Source organism: the organism of the source record quoted next, unplaced genomic scaffold, assembly GCF_019419815.1.
Source record: "Pyrus x bretschneideri cultivar Hongxiangsu unplaced genomic scaffold, Pyrus_bretschneideri_v1 Contig22, whole genome shotgun sequence".
NCBI lineage: Eukaryota > Viridiplantae > Streptophyta > Magnoliopsida > Rosales > Rosaceae > Pyrus > Pyrus x bretschneideri.
The window spans coordinates 2,084,816-2,097,405 of NW_025999524.1; the positions used below are offsets into that span (position 1 = coordinate 2,084,816).

General features: G+C 37.6%; 2 protein-coding genes across 3 annotated transcripts; one reads left to right on the plus strand and one right to left on the minus strand.

Moving 5' to 3' along the window:
• Positions 1–2,596: 2,596 nt before the first annotated feature.
• LOC103950859 (ubiquitin-conjugating enzyme E2 2) lies at positions 2,597–6,150 on the plus strand. Its single transcript, XM_048585036.1, has 6 exons — positions 2,597–2,841; positions 3,545–3,678; positions 3,788–3,813; positions 3,915–4,004; positions 4,627–4,715; positions 5,502–6,150. The coding sequence occupies exons 2-6, from the start codon at positions 3,554–3,556 to the stop codon at positions 5,628–5,630; spliced, it is 459 nt and encodes a 152-aa protein (XP_048440993.1). The 5' UTR covers positions 2,597–2,841; positions 3,545–3,553; the 3' UTR covers positions 5,631–6,150.
• LOC125477655 (probable LRR receptor-like serine/threonine-protein kinase At1g14390) lies at positions 5,474–9,913 on the minus strand. 2 transcript variants are annotated; one of them, XM_048585035.1, is made up of 7 exons: positions 7,962–9,913; positions 7,738–7,871; positions 7,378–7,621; positions 7,101–7,294; positions 6,945–7,003; positions 6,759–6,867; positions 5,474–6,566 (listed from the first exon to the last, which is right to left on the minus strand). In XM_048585035.1, the coding sequence occupies exons 1-7, from the start codon at positions 9,184–9,186 to the stop codon at positions 6,333–6,335; spliced, it is 2,199 nt and encodes a 732-aa protein (XP_048440992.1). In that variant the 5' UTR covers positions 9,187–9,913; the 3' UTR covers positions 5,474–6,332. The 2 variants fall into 2 exon arrangements, 1 of the variants encoding a protein (XP_048440992.1); XR_007258691.1 differs by having other exon boundaries at positions 6,533–6,566; positions 7,084–7,294.
• Positions 9,914–12,590: the final 2,677 nt, after the last annotated feature.

Below are 12,590 nucleotides of genomic sequence, written 5' to 3' on the forward strand. Positions count from 1 at the left end.
GCATGTACACATGGCAACATGACTTGGTATGTTGTCCATACTTGATATCGTCCAATTGTATAGCAGTTGTCGATATACTTGTCATCAAAAGTTTAGTAAAAAGTAAATGATAATGTAATAACATTTTGTTAAGTGATTAGACATGTAAATACTACATCACATCTTAATCACAAAATATGTTATGAAGTGTCTAAATTAAAATTTCTGCACATATATACGTATAAATAATGTAATAGCGTCACGTAATGGTACGATGGAAGTTATTCCGTGTGAAATTTATACATGACAACATCGAGGGTAAAAGCTGTCATGACTCATGTATGCATATACCTGATATGAGCCAGCAAAATGTTTGTGCAAGCATCTTTTCCTTTGTATGAAGGCATCCACATTTTCTTGTCGTTTTATGGCAGTAGCATGTTCTTTTAGCCATCGCTGTAAATTTGACCATGAAGCCCCTGGTTTGGCTAGGAATCAAATATCAAACTAGATTCGTTACTTAGTATTATAGTTTAGTAGTATTCCTCTTCATTTATAAGTAATATGAGAGGTCTTAGATTCAATTATTATCAAAAATGATTTGAACCACATTATTACTAATCCACTGTGAGATATAACCTACTCTCCTGCCTGCTTAGTGCATAAAATATGTTTGTTCAAATAAAAAATATCAAAGCTGATTCCAAAGTGGGTGCTTTTTTTTTTTTTTTTTTTTTTCCTCAACCGTCGGCCATCATGGTGGTTTCTTTAATTTTAAATTAAATAAATTGAAGAAGAATTAATTAATGAAAATTAATCCAAAATTAGCTTTTTGTTGACGTCTGGAAGGTTATTAGTAATTAGCAGACTTAGATCCTCTTCGGATCTTTTCATTGGGGATCCCAGGATCAAGTGATGCCAACTGTTCATTAAGAATCGTGTGGCTACAAAATTTTTTTTTTCATGCAAAATGATGCTACCTTATTGTTGAAAATATAAAAAAGTAAAAAAAAATTTGACCACACGATTTTTTATGAACGGTTGGTATTACTTGATCCTTGAAATCCTAAGTGAAAAAATCCGAAGAGGATCTAATTTCGTAATTAGCAATAATTATAAACTCACCCTGTCATTTATGCATTTTGACCAAAGATTAAATTGGGATTAATGATTCCCACATTTGACACATGGAGTGATTGGTTGGAACTATTTGATGAAATTAAGAAATATCAATGGAAACGATAACGAACGTGCATGTTTATATCGATATAGGTTCTTGGTCTTTTGGCTAAGATTTTTTTTTTTTTTCTAAAGTTTGAGGCATCACACACCTCTAAGGTAGGATCAAGCACTTACCTCTAACAGGACTCAAATATGCTAAGGGCATTCAGTTCTCTCCTAACACTCACATAACACTCGTTTTTTCAAAATTTTCAACTAAAAAGTAATTTGTGTATTTGCTAATTGCGTGCTAAAATTCAAAATCAATGAGCATCCCTGACTTTGAATTATACCGCAATTTCACCGCACCACTTACCGTGGGTTAAGATTATTAGTTTATTAGATCAATATATAGTGAGTGCTATATGGGCTCCACATCTAGAAATACCATTGACATGGTGGGTCCATCATTTTAGTCCAATATTCATACGTTTGTTAATTTAATTTTGCCAATTCAATTCCAACACATCTTTGCAAATGAGGAAATTTCGTAATGCCAGCATGGAAAATAGTTTCCATGATATATTTATTTATTGTTTTCACGCACAAGTCATTCATAAGTATTGTATTTTAAAGAAAAACACTTGAATTAATATTATAGAGTATTAGTAAGTGCTCATTATAATTAAGTTCATGTTATTTTGTTCAAATTTACAGGTAAATACGGCAATCCGATCACGTCTATATATTGAAAAAATTGGTGTACCTGAATTTAGCCTAATTGGAGTTTTGATTTTTAAATTAAATTTCGTGAGTATTTGTCCTCTTGAACTCGTCGTAATGTGAAATAATATTCAGTTTTGCTGCTAGTGTGAAAGCCAGACTTGTGGCCATAAAAGGCTGAAATGCTTCTGTGAGTCTTCCAAGCTCCCGAAATAAGTGGATAACCGTAACTTCTCACTCGTTGTCCCCCTTTTCATAAAAAAGAAAAGAAAAGAAAAGAAGAGAAAAGATAACATTGTTATAACTTTCTTTACACGACAATTTTGGTCCAAAGGAATAAAGCTCCTATTGAGTCACAACTCTAGGCCCAATGCTTAAATTCGTTACATGATATATCCGTAGTCGTCACACGCCTATGTCAACACGACATAGGTATCATAATGCAAGTAGTCTTAAAAGCCTAACCATATGAGAAATTTTTCAATGTGTGTCAATACGGTCCAATACATAAGTATTATGATACAAGTAATTATAATTTTTTTTTTACGCATATAAATGATTATATTTATTCGAGAGAACACAGAAAAATCCTTCCAACACTATACATGAAGTTGATATGACGATGGCTGATGACACCCCATTGTCATGATGCATCTTGCTAGTTGGCAAAGAGCGCCAGTACAAAAGAAGAGAGAGAGAGAGAGAGAGAGTTCCAGTATCTTTTGCCTGTAAATATAAAACCAAACCAAATCATTCCCAACTTAAAGCACTTTTAACCTAAAAACTCTCTCTCCTCCTCTCTCTCTCCCCTCCGTCCCCCGGCCACCGCGGAAATCCTCCTTTGACGCCGTTTCTCTATCTACACGTCCATCTGTTTGTTTCGCGGGAAAGTTCCTGAGCTGCCAAACCTTCCCTTCCGTTCCCGAGGCTCTGGACATCTGTCTCGGAGAATCAAATTCTCTCGCCGTCGGCTAGCAGGTTTTTCTTAATTTCTGGGCTTATTTTTTTTTTCCTCTTTTCGTATCACAGATGCAGTAATGGAAAATTTCTCCCATTTTGTGGTCTGTTTGGAATTTGATTTCGTGGAAGATCTAATTTCTTAATTGTAATTTGTACTACAAGAAAATAAACCCTAAATTTTTGTTTGCTTTCAATTTTTATCGTAAATAATTTTAGCTGACGCAATTAGATGATTTGGATATGGATCTCGGATTTTGATCATGCATGTTTGGGGTTTTTATATTTGTTGATAGGTCGAACTTGTGCGGTAGCAACCAGTTGACTAAGATTTTCTGTGCAATTTGATCCAGTTACGTTGGATTTAGACTTTATTTGAGCTCAGCTGCATCAAAATTCAGTCAATTAGGTCTAGGAATCAAATATATTTTGTAAATATATTTTAGGATTTTAGAGGTTAGTTGAGCTTTTCGGATTCAAGTCTTTGAATTTGTGTTCATTTATAGGTTTAATCTTTAGGTGAATTTTGTTTAACCTGAGTTATGTTGCTCGAATGGCTACACATGTTGCTTGGTTGGCACTTCCCGTAATTCTCCGTTGGTGCAAGTTATGAATTGATATCTTGCTTTCAATGATGCCTGCATGTTTTTATATGGGCACACAAATGTTTGGAAAAGGATTTGACTGGGACTGAGTGTTATTTTTTGGTTGCCCAAATGTATAGGCGGTGAGGATGTCGACTCCTGCAAGGAAGAGACTGATGAGGGATTTCAAGAGGTTGCAGCAGGATCCCCCTGCGGGTATAAGTGGTGCTCCGCAAGACAACAATATTATGCTTTGGAATGCTGTTATATTTGGGTACGTCTTGGATGTAGATTGTGGTTTGTTGCATGTTTCAGTTTATTTAGATTGTTTTTCTTGAGATCCCGTACAATTTTATTTATGCACTTCATTTTTTGAACTGCAGGCCAGATGACACCCCATGGGATGGAGGTAAAAACCAAGAAGAACTCATATCATGTTGTACTTCGATTTCTTATCTTCCATTTGTAACTTTTAAGCTACATCTTTAATTATATTTTTGTGTTTCCCAGGTACGTTTAAGTTGACACTCCAATTCACAGAGGACTATCCAAATAAGCCACCAACAGTGCGTTTCGTTTCTCGAATGTTTCATCCAAATAGTAAGTTCAAACAACTGCACATACGTACATGCATGCACATTTTACGTTTTTACTTGAGTTGGTACATTTGTATGCACATACAAACTGTAAAAATTGTTATTTTCAATGGTTCTTAAATTAGTAGAGGAGTTTACCGTGCTTGGAGTTGTCTATTATCTCAGTTTTCCTCTTGGATTTTGTGAATGAGAACCCACCTAATACCTATAAGGAATATCTGGGTTTGTGCATATGTAATCATGGTACAATTTCTTCTCTGGTATTGTGCTTTTATCAAAATTTAGTCTTCTTATGCGGCATATCCTGTCATTACGTTTTTTTAGGAAAGACAGTCTTTCATCATTTCTTTTTAATCATTGTACACCCATTTACTTAGCCAAACTAACTTCTCATGGGTGAAAAAGGATCTGAGGAAATGGAATTATTTGGAATTTGTTTTTATGTACGCAAACATTTGTTAATTGAGATTGAATCACTGATCGTTTTCACCCTCACAGCTTGTTGCTTTGGTTGTTCACTCATATTTGCAAATATACATATTTTAACAAGTTAACCGGAATGCAATTAGTTGGATATATTTCTGCTGTTTCAAGTCTTAAGTTCTGTCTGTTTTGCCCCTTTTCAGTTTATGCGGATGGAAGCATTTGTTTGGACATCCTACAGAATCAGTGGAGCCCTATCTATGATGTAGCAGCTATACTTACCTCTATTCAGGTATTTGGCTATGTTCTATTCATTGCTTGGTTACTTCTAGTGCTTTAATTTATTGACACTATTGTTTGAGTGTCATGGGCTATGTCTGTAAGTGGCCAGACACCATATATGAAAGGATAAGTTGCTGTCTTTTACGTTGCACTATTTTGATCTTTGTAAATCTAATTGCTCCATCTTGTTTATTCCAATCCGAAACTAAATTTTGTAGCATCTATTTGAGCTCTACAAGAGCAAAGAAGCATTGATTGTACTGATTGAGTTCTTCCTCAGAAAATATCCCGTCTTCTCTGTTTTATTTCAACCATCTTACCAATGCGTTCAGCTGCACCTTCACACCTAATTATGGCTATTACTTGCTCTTGAAGAAATTTTCATGTGTGTCCATGTCTGTTTCATCTCTCATTTCAAAGAACAAGAATCCTAAAACCATGTAGATAAGCAAGCGCTTCTTATTGCACCTCTCTCAAATCACCGCTTCATGTATCTAACCACGTTTCCATTTTCCCATTGTTATTACCATAACTATATGCATGGGAATTGTTTTTAACACAAAACAATCTGACTATACTCTTTTAAACAACACAACTATCGAACTTTACTTTCTCTCATACATCCACACACTTGCGCACACTCATTCATATGTTTATGTGGATATATTGCTTTAAATCAACATTGATAAATGAAATATAAGATTGTGGAGAGAGAGTTCCCTCTGTTTTAATGGCGTTTTTATGCAGACGTCATGTCATGACTTGGGCCCTAAGATATTTTTTTTTCTTATTGCAGTCTTTGCTGTGTGATCCAAACCCAAACTCTCCAGCAAATTCAGAAGCTGCACGGATGTTTAGCGAGAACAAGCGTGAATACAATAGGAGAGTCCGCGAGATTGTTGAGCAGAGTTGGACTGCCGATTAACAAGCTAACTCCTGATGGAGAGCTTTCGAAAATCAGTTGAATCAGCCAATGTTTAAATAACTTTGAAACTTGAAAACCTTTTGTGTTGTGAAGGACCGACTTTTGGGTAGGGGTGTGATATCCACACCTTATTTTATTGCTCACACACCTTTTTAATTTTTGGCCGTAGGATCGGATGAATTGAAAAAGATCAACGGATATAAATTATCAAGGGATGTGTGAGAAGTAAAATGCGTTGTGTGTATAGCACATCCCTTCGGGTATTGTGAAATATTTTGCTTGGGTCTTTTTATTCAGTGGCGTTTAGGCCTCGTATATCTAGTATGTCGGACCACCTGCCCTGCAGTTTTCTTCCATCTAAAACTGCATTTAATTTTGTTTTATGATATTGTGTAGTTTGGGGCAAGGATTGAACGAAATTGATGTGCAACTGTTGTATGCATTTGCCTGTCACATCATCTGTCGCGTGACCAACACGGGGGATGTTTTGTACCATCAATTCATATTCGTGGTTGTTACAGTTGAGTTCTTGCATAACAACATGAGTTTGAACTTTGTTGGTGGCTAAGCTAACATCTATATTTGTCCAAAAAAAAAAAAAAGCAAAACAAGGAACTCTAGTTGAATTGTATAGCCTTTCATTTATTCATATACCTTGTTTAACAAGTAACAAGTAAAACTGTAAATCTGACGAAAGAACTACTACATTTGTGCGCTGAGGTTTCCACTGCTAGTCCATCCCTCTTGAACTTGAATCGAATACTGCAAATTCCAAAGAACATTATCTATCGAAGGACGCTTGCTTGGATCTCTGCACAAACAATTGACTGTGATTTCAACTGCCGTCTTCAGTGACTGGTACGCAAAACTTCCCATCATCGACGAATCTACGATTTCTCGTAGTGTCGATGGCCCTTCAATCAAGCCATTTTCTAACTGTTAATTAGAAAGACAGAAAAAAAAAAAAAAAAAAAAACCCCTCATTAGTTTAGTTCCCATGACAACTAATAATGTCAGCAATAACAATCGGTGAAATAACAAATCCGAAACTATATTTTAAGTGGTTTATACTATGAAATGAAGTTTCGAGGGGCTTATTTGCGAAGAACTCTTTTCTATAAGATTTACCTGAACTCTAAGCTCATCCAATTCAGTAGCTGATTTAATCAATCTACCAGTAAGAACTTGAAGCAGAATAATGCCCAGCTGGTAAATATCCTCCTTCTCGGCTTCGGCGCTACATTTTTACCACTCTCATAAGATAATTCAGATGCTGCACTAGAAAACAAGAGGAAGATGAAGAAAAGTAATTACCTGTTTAGATGGGAATTACTGCTAATCCCTTGTCCATTAAGAGGATCCTCTGAACCAACCTGCAAATTAGAGAATGCAATTGTCAATGGCTACAAACTCTTCACCTTCTTTTCAAAGCTTTCAAGCATGTTTACTTTACTTTATGCAAATTCCCACCTGAAATGGTAACGGAAGATTGTAGTTACTGATTTTGGCAGAAACACTCTCATCCAACAATATGTTCTCTATCTTCAAATTGTTTCCAAAGATCCCGGGAGCCACGCCGGTGTGCAAGAACTGGACTCCCCTCGCAATGCCAATGGTAACCGCCATTCTCTGCGGCCATTTCATCCATTCCTTCTTTCTCCAATCTACAAAACCAAAGTGTGCATGTTAGAACTGTTTTAGTTAATCAAATTACAGTTCTCTCTTGTGCAGGACGTTTGTTCTTTACCAGTGAGATGGTCTATCAGCGACCCGTTGGTGATGTTCTCGAGAACAATAAATACCGTGCTAGATGCGGTGGGATGGTCCTGGTACGTGACAGTGCAGTGTCCTATAAGGCTGACCAAATGCCTATGCCTCATCTTTGACAAGCCTTCCATGCTCTGGTTCAAGTTTTGTGGCAACTGCTTCTGCTTTAGCTTCACACATCTCACTTGCACCTGTGAACCATCTCTCAGCCAACCTTTGTACACCTGTAAATGTTGCACAAAATAATATCAGGTCTCAACATAAATCTGCGCAGAATGTTCGTTCTTTGATCAATAAACGACGTGCATCCACATTGTACAGTTCATATTCAATGCAATACCTGTCCATGAGATCCTTCCGCCATCAAATTTGCAGCGTCGAAGTTGTTCGTTGCATCATCGATTTCTTCGAGTGTGAAACCACGATAAGGAGGGAGCCCGAGTGTTGGCAGCCTCATCATCTGCGGCACACGCCCTGAAAAACCCAAATCCAAATATTAACCACCTTTTGATTTAATTTCAGCCAATAAAGTTAGCGACTTTTTTTCACTTTTCAGACGCTTACTTGCATTAATATTGTGCTTTGGGGAGCTTCTGACAGAGGTTTTCTCCGCCATGGATCTGTCAAATCGATCCTCTGCCTCCCTCTTCCCTGCCCTTTTGATGATAACCAAAACCAGCAACCCAACAACACCAGCAACACCCACAATGCCACCAATCATACCCAGCAACACACCTAGCTTTATCCTGTTCTCCTCCTTCTTCCCTGCAGTTTCAACCGGCGGCTTCACGGCCAGAGCTTCCTTGTGGCAAAAGGCATACGGATGCTGGTACTTCGAGATCCCACCCGACAAACAGTTCCACGAATCCAGAACCGTCCTGTTCGAAGCCTTCGAGTTCGATCCGACGCAGGTGGGCAGCTTCCCAATCAGAAAATTCTGGGAAATGTCCAAAACTATGAGGTTTTTACCGCAGGTTGCGTTGGATGACAGGGCACCACTGAGCTTGTTCTTGGAAACATTGATGAACTGGATGGAGGGCAGCGAGAGGAGGAAAGATGGGACGGGACCCACAAATTTGTTGTAGGAGATGTCTAGTTTCGTCAGCTGATCGAAATTCTTCAGTCCTGCCGGAATATCAGATCTCATGGAGTTGTTTCTGAGAACGATGATTTGAATACTGTCTCCCAACGAGGGAAATCCAGGACCCAGTTTGTTGTTTCCGAGGTTGATTTCTTGGAGAAATGTTAGAGGTCTGAGATCCGGAACGCTTCCGTTGTGGAGATTGTCAGCCAAATTTATGCTCGTCAGATTCTTGATCGAGCTGAGGGAAGCCGGTATCTCGCCGGAGATGGAGTTCGAGCTGAGGTTGAGCGTTTCTAGCGACCACAACCGGTTGATCTTCGATGGCAGCGGGCCCCACAGGCCGAGGGAGACCAATGAGAGGGATTTGAGGTTGGAGAGCTTGGTGAGGACGGTGAAGAAGGAGTCGATGGAGAAGGAATTGGACAGAGTGACCTGTGTTGGAGGGGAGGTTTTAGTTTTGTTTCCGGTGACGGTTAATTCGGTTAGGCGGTTGTTTGTGCAGACGATCCGGAGGGAGGGGGAGGAAGGGAGGAAGCAGAAGTTGGTCCAGTTCGTCCATCCCTGAAGAGGTTCGGGGTATTCGAGAAGCTTTTGCACTTGGAAGAGGATTCGAAACTCGCTTGGACTGAGCTGAGCGGTTGAGATTTGAGAGGAGATGGATAGAGTGAGAAGAAAGAAACAGATAGGAACCCAGAAGTTGTTCATTTTTTTTGAAGAAAACGAGATTAACCCAGAAAAGCTAATTAGTCCAAGTTGCTCTGTGGCTCAGGTTCATCCGTTAAACTCCGCTGGATTCTTCAGCGCACATTCAACCGTTAAATTCGGTATATTCAAGAACTTTCCAGAAATGTGATGAGGAGTGGGTAAAGTAAGAAGGAAGCAGGTAAGGAGCAGAAAGGTCTTGGTTTGGTGAGGCAAGGTGACAAGAAAAGATTTTGCAGTTGAAAGTGAGAGACTAAAATTGGTGAGGGTGATGAAATCATGAAGGAAAAGGACTAGAATTTCAACAGAAAGGAGGGGAACTGGGAAACCTAATGTGGAGAGAATGACAGATCTGAAAAGACTGAAATTGCAGAATTTGAAGCGGGGCAAAGCAAGAACCAGACAGTGCTAGTGGATTCAGCCAAGTTCAAGAACAAAGAGACAATGCAAGCCAACCCATCTGCATGAGGACTTACACAAAATGGTTTTTAAATATGAGTTAAATAATACAATGTCACTTATTATAATTGGACCAAACGCTATGTATGTGACTGTGAATCTATTATGTGCCAGTTGATTTTTATCTAAAATAATAATCTCCGAAACAGTACGCTATTAACTTGAAATACCGATCCAGTAACAAGATGGCTTAGACACTTCAACATGGCCGATCCCGATCCTGCGGTACGCGAACTGTTATTTTAAGCAGCAAACTGGGTTTTCAAAGTTTGAGTTTCCACTTTCTACCATTCTGCAGTGTTTGTTCGGAAATGGGATATAAATTAGGTCAACATGGCTCTGATTCAAAGGCTGGATGTTGACCACGTACATAATGGCAAACCTACTAGGGCGCCGTGGCCACGTGGGGTTCGTGAAAAGCCAGCCTTTTTCTACTTCCCAGTTCCCATGATGAAATCACGAGGCCTTTTTGTTTTCACGTAAAATTATTCATCACCAAACATGTTCAACAGTGTACGACGAACAGTAGAATCGGCTGCGCAAAATTACAATCTCAAATAATACATTGAAATTTTTTTTACTAAAATCTAAATACGTATGACGCGTATTTATTCTAAAAACGCTTCTACGGTATTTTTAGGTTGTATTTTTATTTTTTTTAAAAGTAAAGTGTATGATATTCGTTATGAGAATGATGAATAAGAGCATCTCTAATGCAAATACTCAAATTTTAAACTCATATTCACATATTTGGGTTTCAAAGGGTAGGTGGATTTATATATTTTGGTTTTCTTCTACAATGCAAAGACTCAAATCTTATGAAAGATTTTAGTCTTTTCATTGGAGGAGTAAATGTTGAACTCAAAAATCATATTTGAGCTTTAATAATTTGGTTTATGTGCACTGGGGATGATTGAACTCAAAACTCAAATCTCCTTTTTCTTGGTTGAACAATATTTTTCTATTTGACATTGGCTCCACCTTGGACTCAAATCTCGATAAAGTTTTCAATATGTCAGAAACATGCCCTGACACACAAAGTGTCATAATACAAGTGGTTGTAAATTTTTTTTTTTCAAGTATCTAAACCACTTGGATTATGAAACTTGGTGTACTAGACGTATTCTTGACAGACTAAAATTTTTTTCCTTAAAATTGATATTGAAACTCAAATTTAGATTTTACTTTGCCTCAAAATCTAAATATAAGATATTAGTGTTTTTATTTTTTTGTTCAAATATATGAGATATGACTTGAATATGAGATTTTAACTTACAAACGGAGTCGGTGAGTACCACTAAGGTAGTGGTAATCTAGGAAATAGGTCCTCTTTAGATTCCTTCTATCAAATTCACATAATCATCTAATTTGAGTCCTTTAAATTTAATCGTGTAGCCGCTGAATCAAATTTCAAGAATCCAGATTAATTAATTTGATGAATTTGGTGGATGAGATCCGGATCACGCCCTTTCCGTAATGTAGTTCTCAATCAGGGAAATGAATTTAGTGCATGAAAAGGACGACCTCAGGTCACTTTCCGTGGATGCAAATGACTTGCTAAAAATATCTGTGCATTTATGATTCACATGACAGAACGTCCTCCTGCGTCCATGTCAATAGAAAATGGATTGACATCGTCTTTAGATCTCAAGCTCCAGAGTCTGCTAACCGAGCAATCTAAACCATTTAATTTAAATTTTGTGATTTTTATTAGTTAATTTCATTGGCCTACTTCACACACAATTTCTTTCTCTAACACTTAGATATCTATCTTTCTTTTAAACGGTCTGAATTGCTCAATTCGTGAACTCTGAAGTAAGAAGATCTCAATCCATGGAAAATAAGGATTGCATTGCATTATATGTCGTTTTGTGCGAGGCTGTGTCGGTGTGTGCGTGCGAGTAAGACACAGGGGGAGAAAGAATTGGATGCTTTGATTAATTTAGGTATTAGTTCCACCGAATCCATTTTCTTTTCAGTTGTTTACAAGTGATTAATAATTCAGTGGGATGCGGCCAGCCTGACACTAATTGTTTTTATCTGTGTTTTACGTGTTTTGTTCTTTCTATTGGAAGCAAAGCTGAAAGCTTTGCTTGCAATTTGCAAAACGACGACTCGTTCGCATCCCTTCAATATTTTGATGGAATATATTCTTGAATTTAATGAGTATTTTTGTGTTAATGTTTAACATCTTGGTGCTATTCTATTCGATTTTTTTGGGTGAAAGATTCCATCAAGTTGGATTATTCCTAATATTCCATATACATTAATTAAGTAAAAGATTATAGGTTGTTTGTTGCCTTATGCATTGCTAAACTAAGAAACGTTGCATGAGGAATTAGAACCCAAATTGCAATTATTGGAGACTTGTGTTAACATTAATCGTGTGTGGACGCTCACAAAAGTATGTATCATCAGGCATCCAAGGTTCTAAAAGACGCTAGGTGATAGTCGGGTAGCGAGCTGGGGCCTAGTGCCTAGGCAATTAGGCGGGCGCCTAGGCAGATTTAACTGAATCCATTATATTTCATGTAAATAAGTCATTGTTTATACTTAAAATATATATAATTTCATTATAAACTACAAAATAGAATGACACATATATTATGAAGTATTGGAACGTAATGAAAACATGGGGAACAAACATATAATGTATGATCATTTAAGTATTCAACAAGTCTCTTACAATTTATTGAAAAAAATAAAATGCAAAATGAAAGTTATCTATTTTTTGTCTAAGTGAGTCGCAACCTAGGCGGGTGTCTCAGCAGGTTTAGGCGCCATTTCTTAATTATCAAATGCCTAAACATTAATTGGGACGGCGACCAGCCGCCTAGCATCTAGGCGGGACATAGGCGAAAATTTTTAGAATAGTGCATGTGCCCATGCATCAACGCTAACATTCTTTTTAGGTCAATTTGTCCAATATAATCATAGTCAGTTTGCTA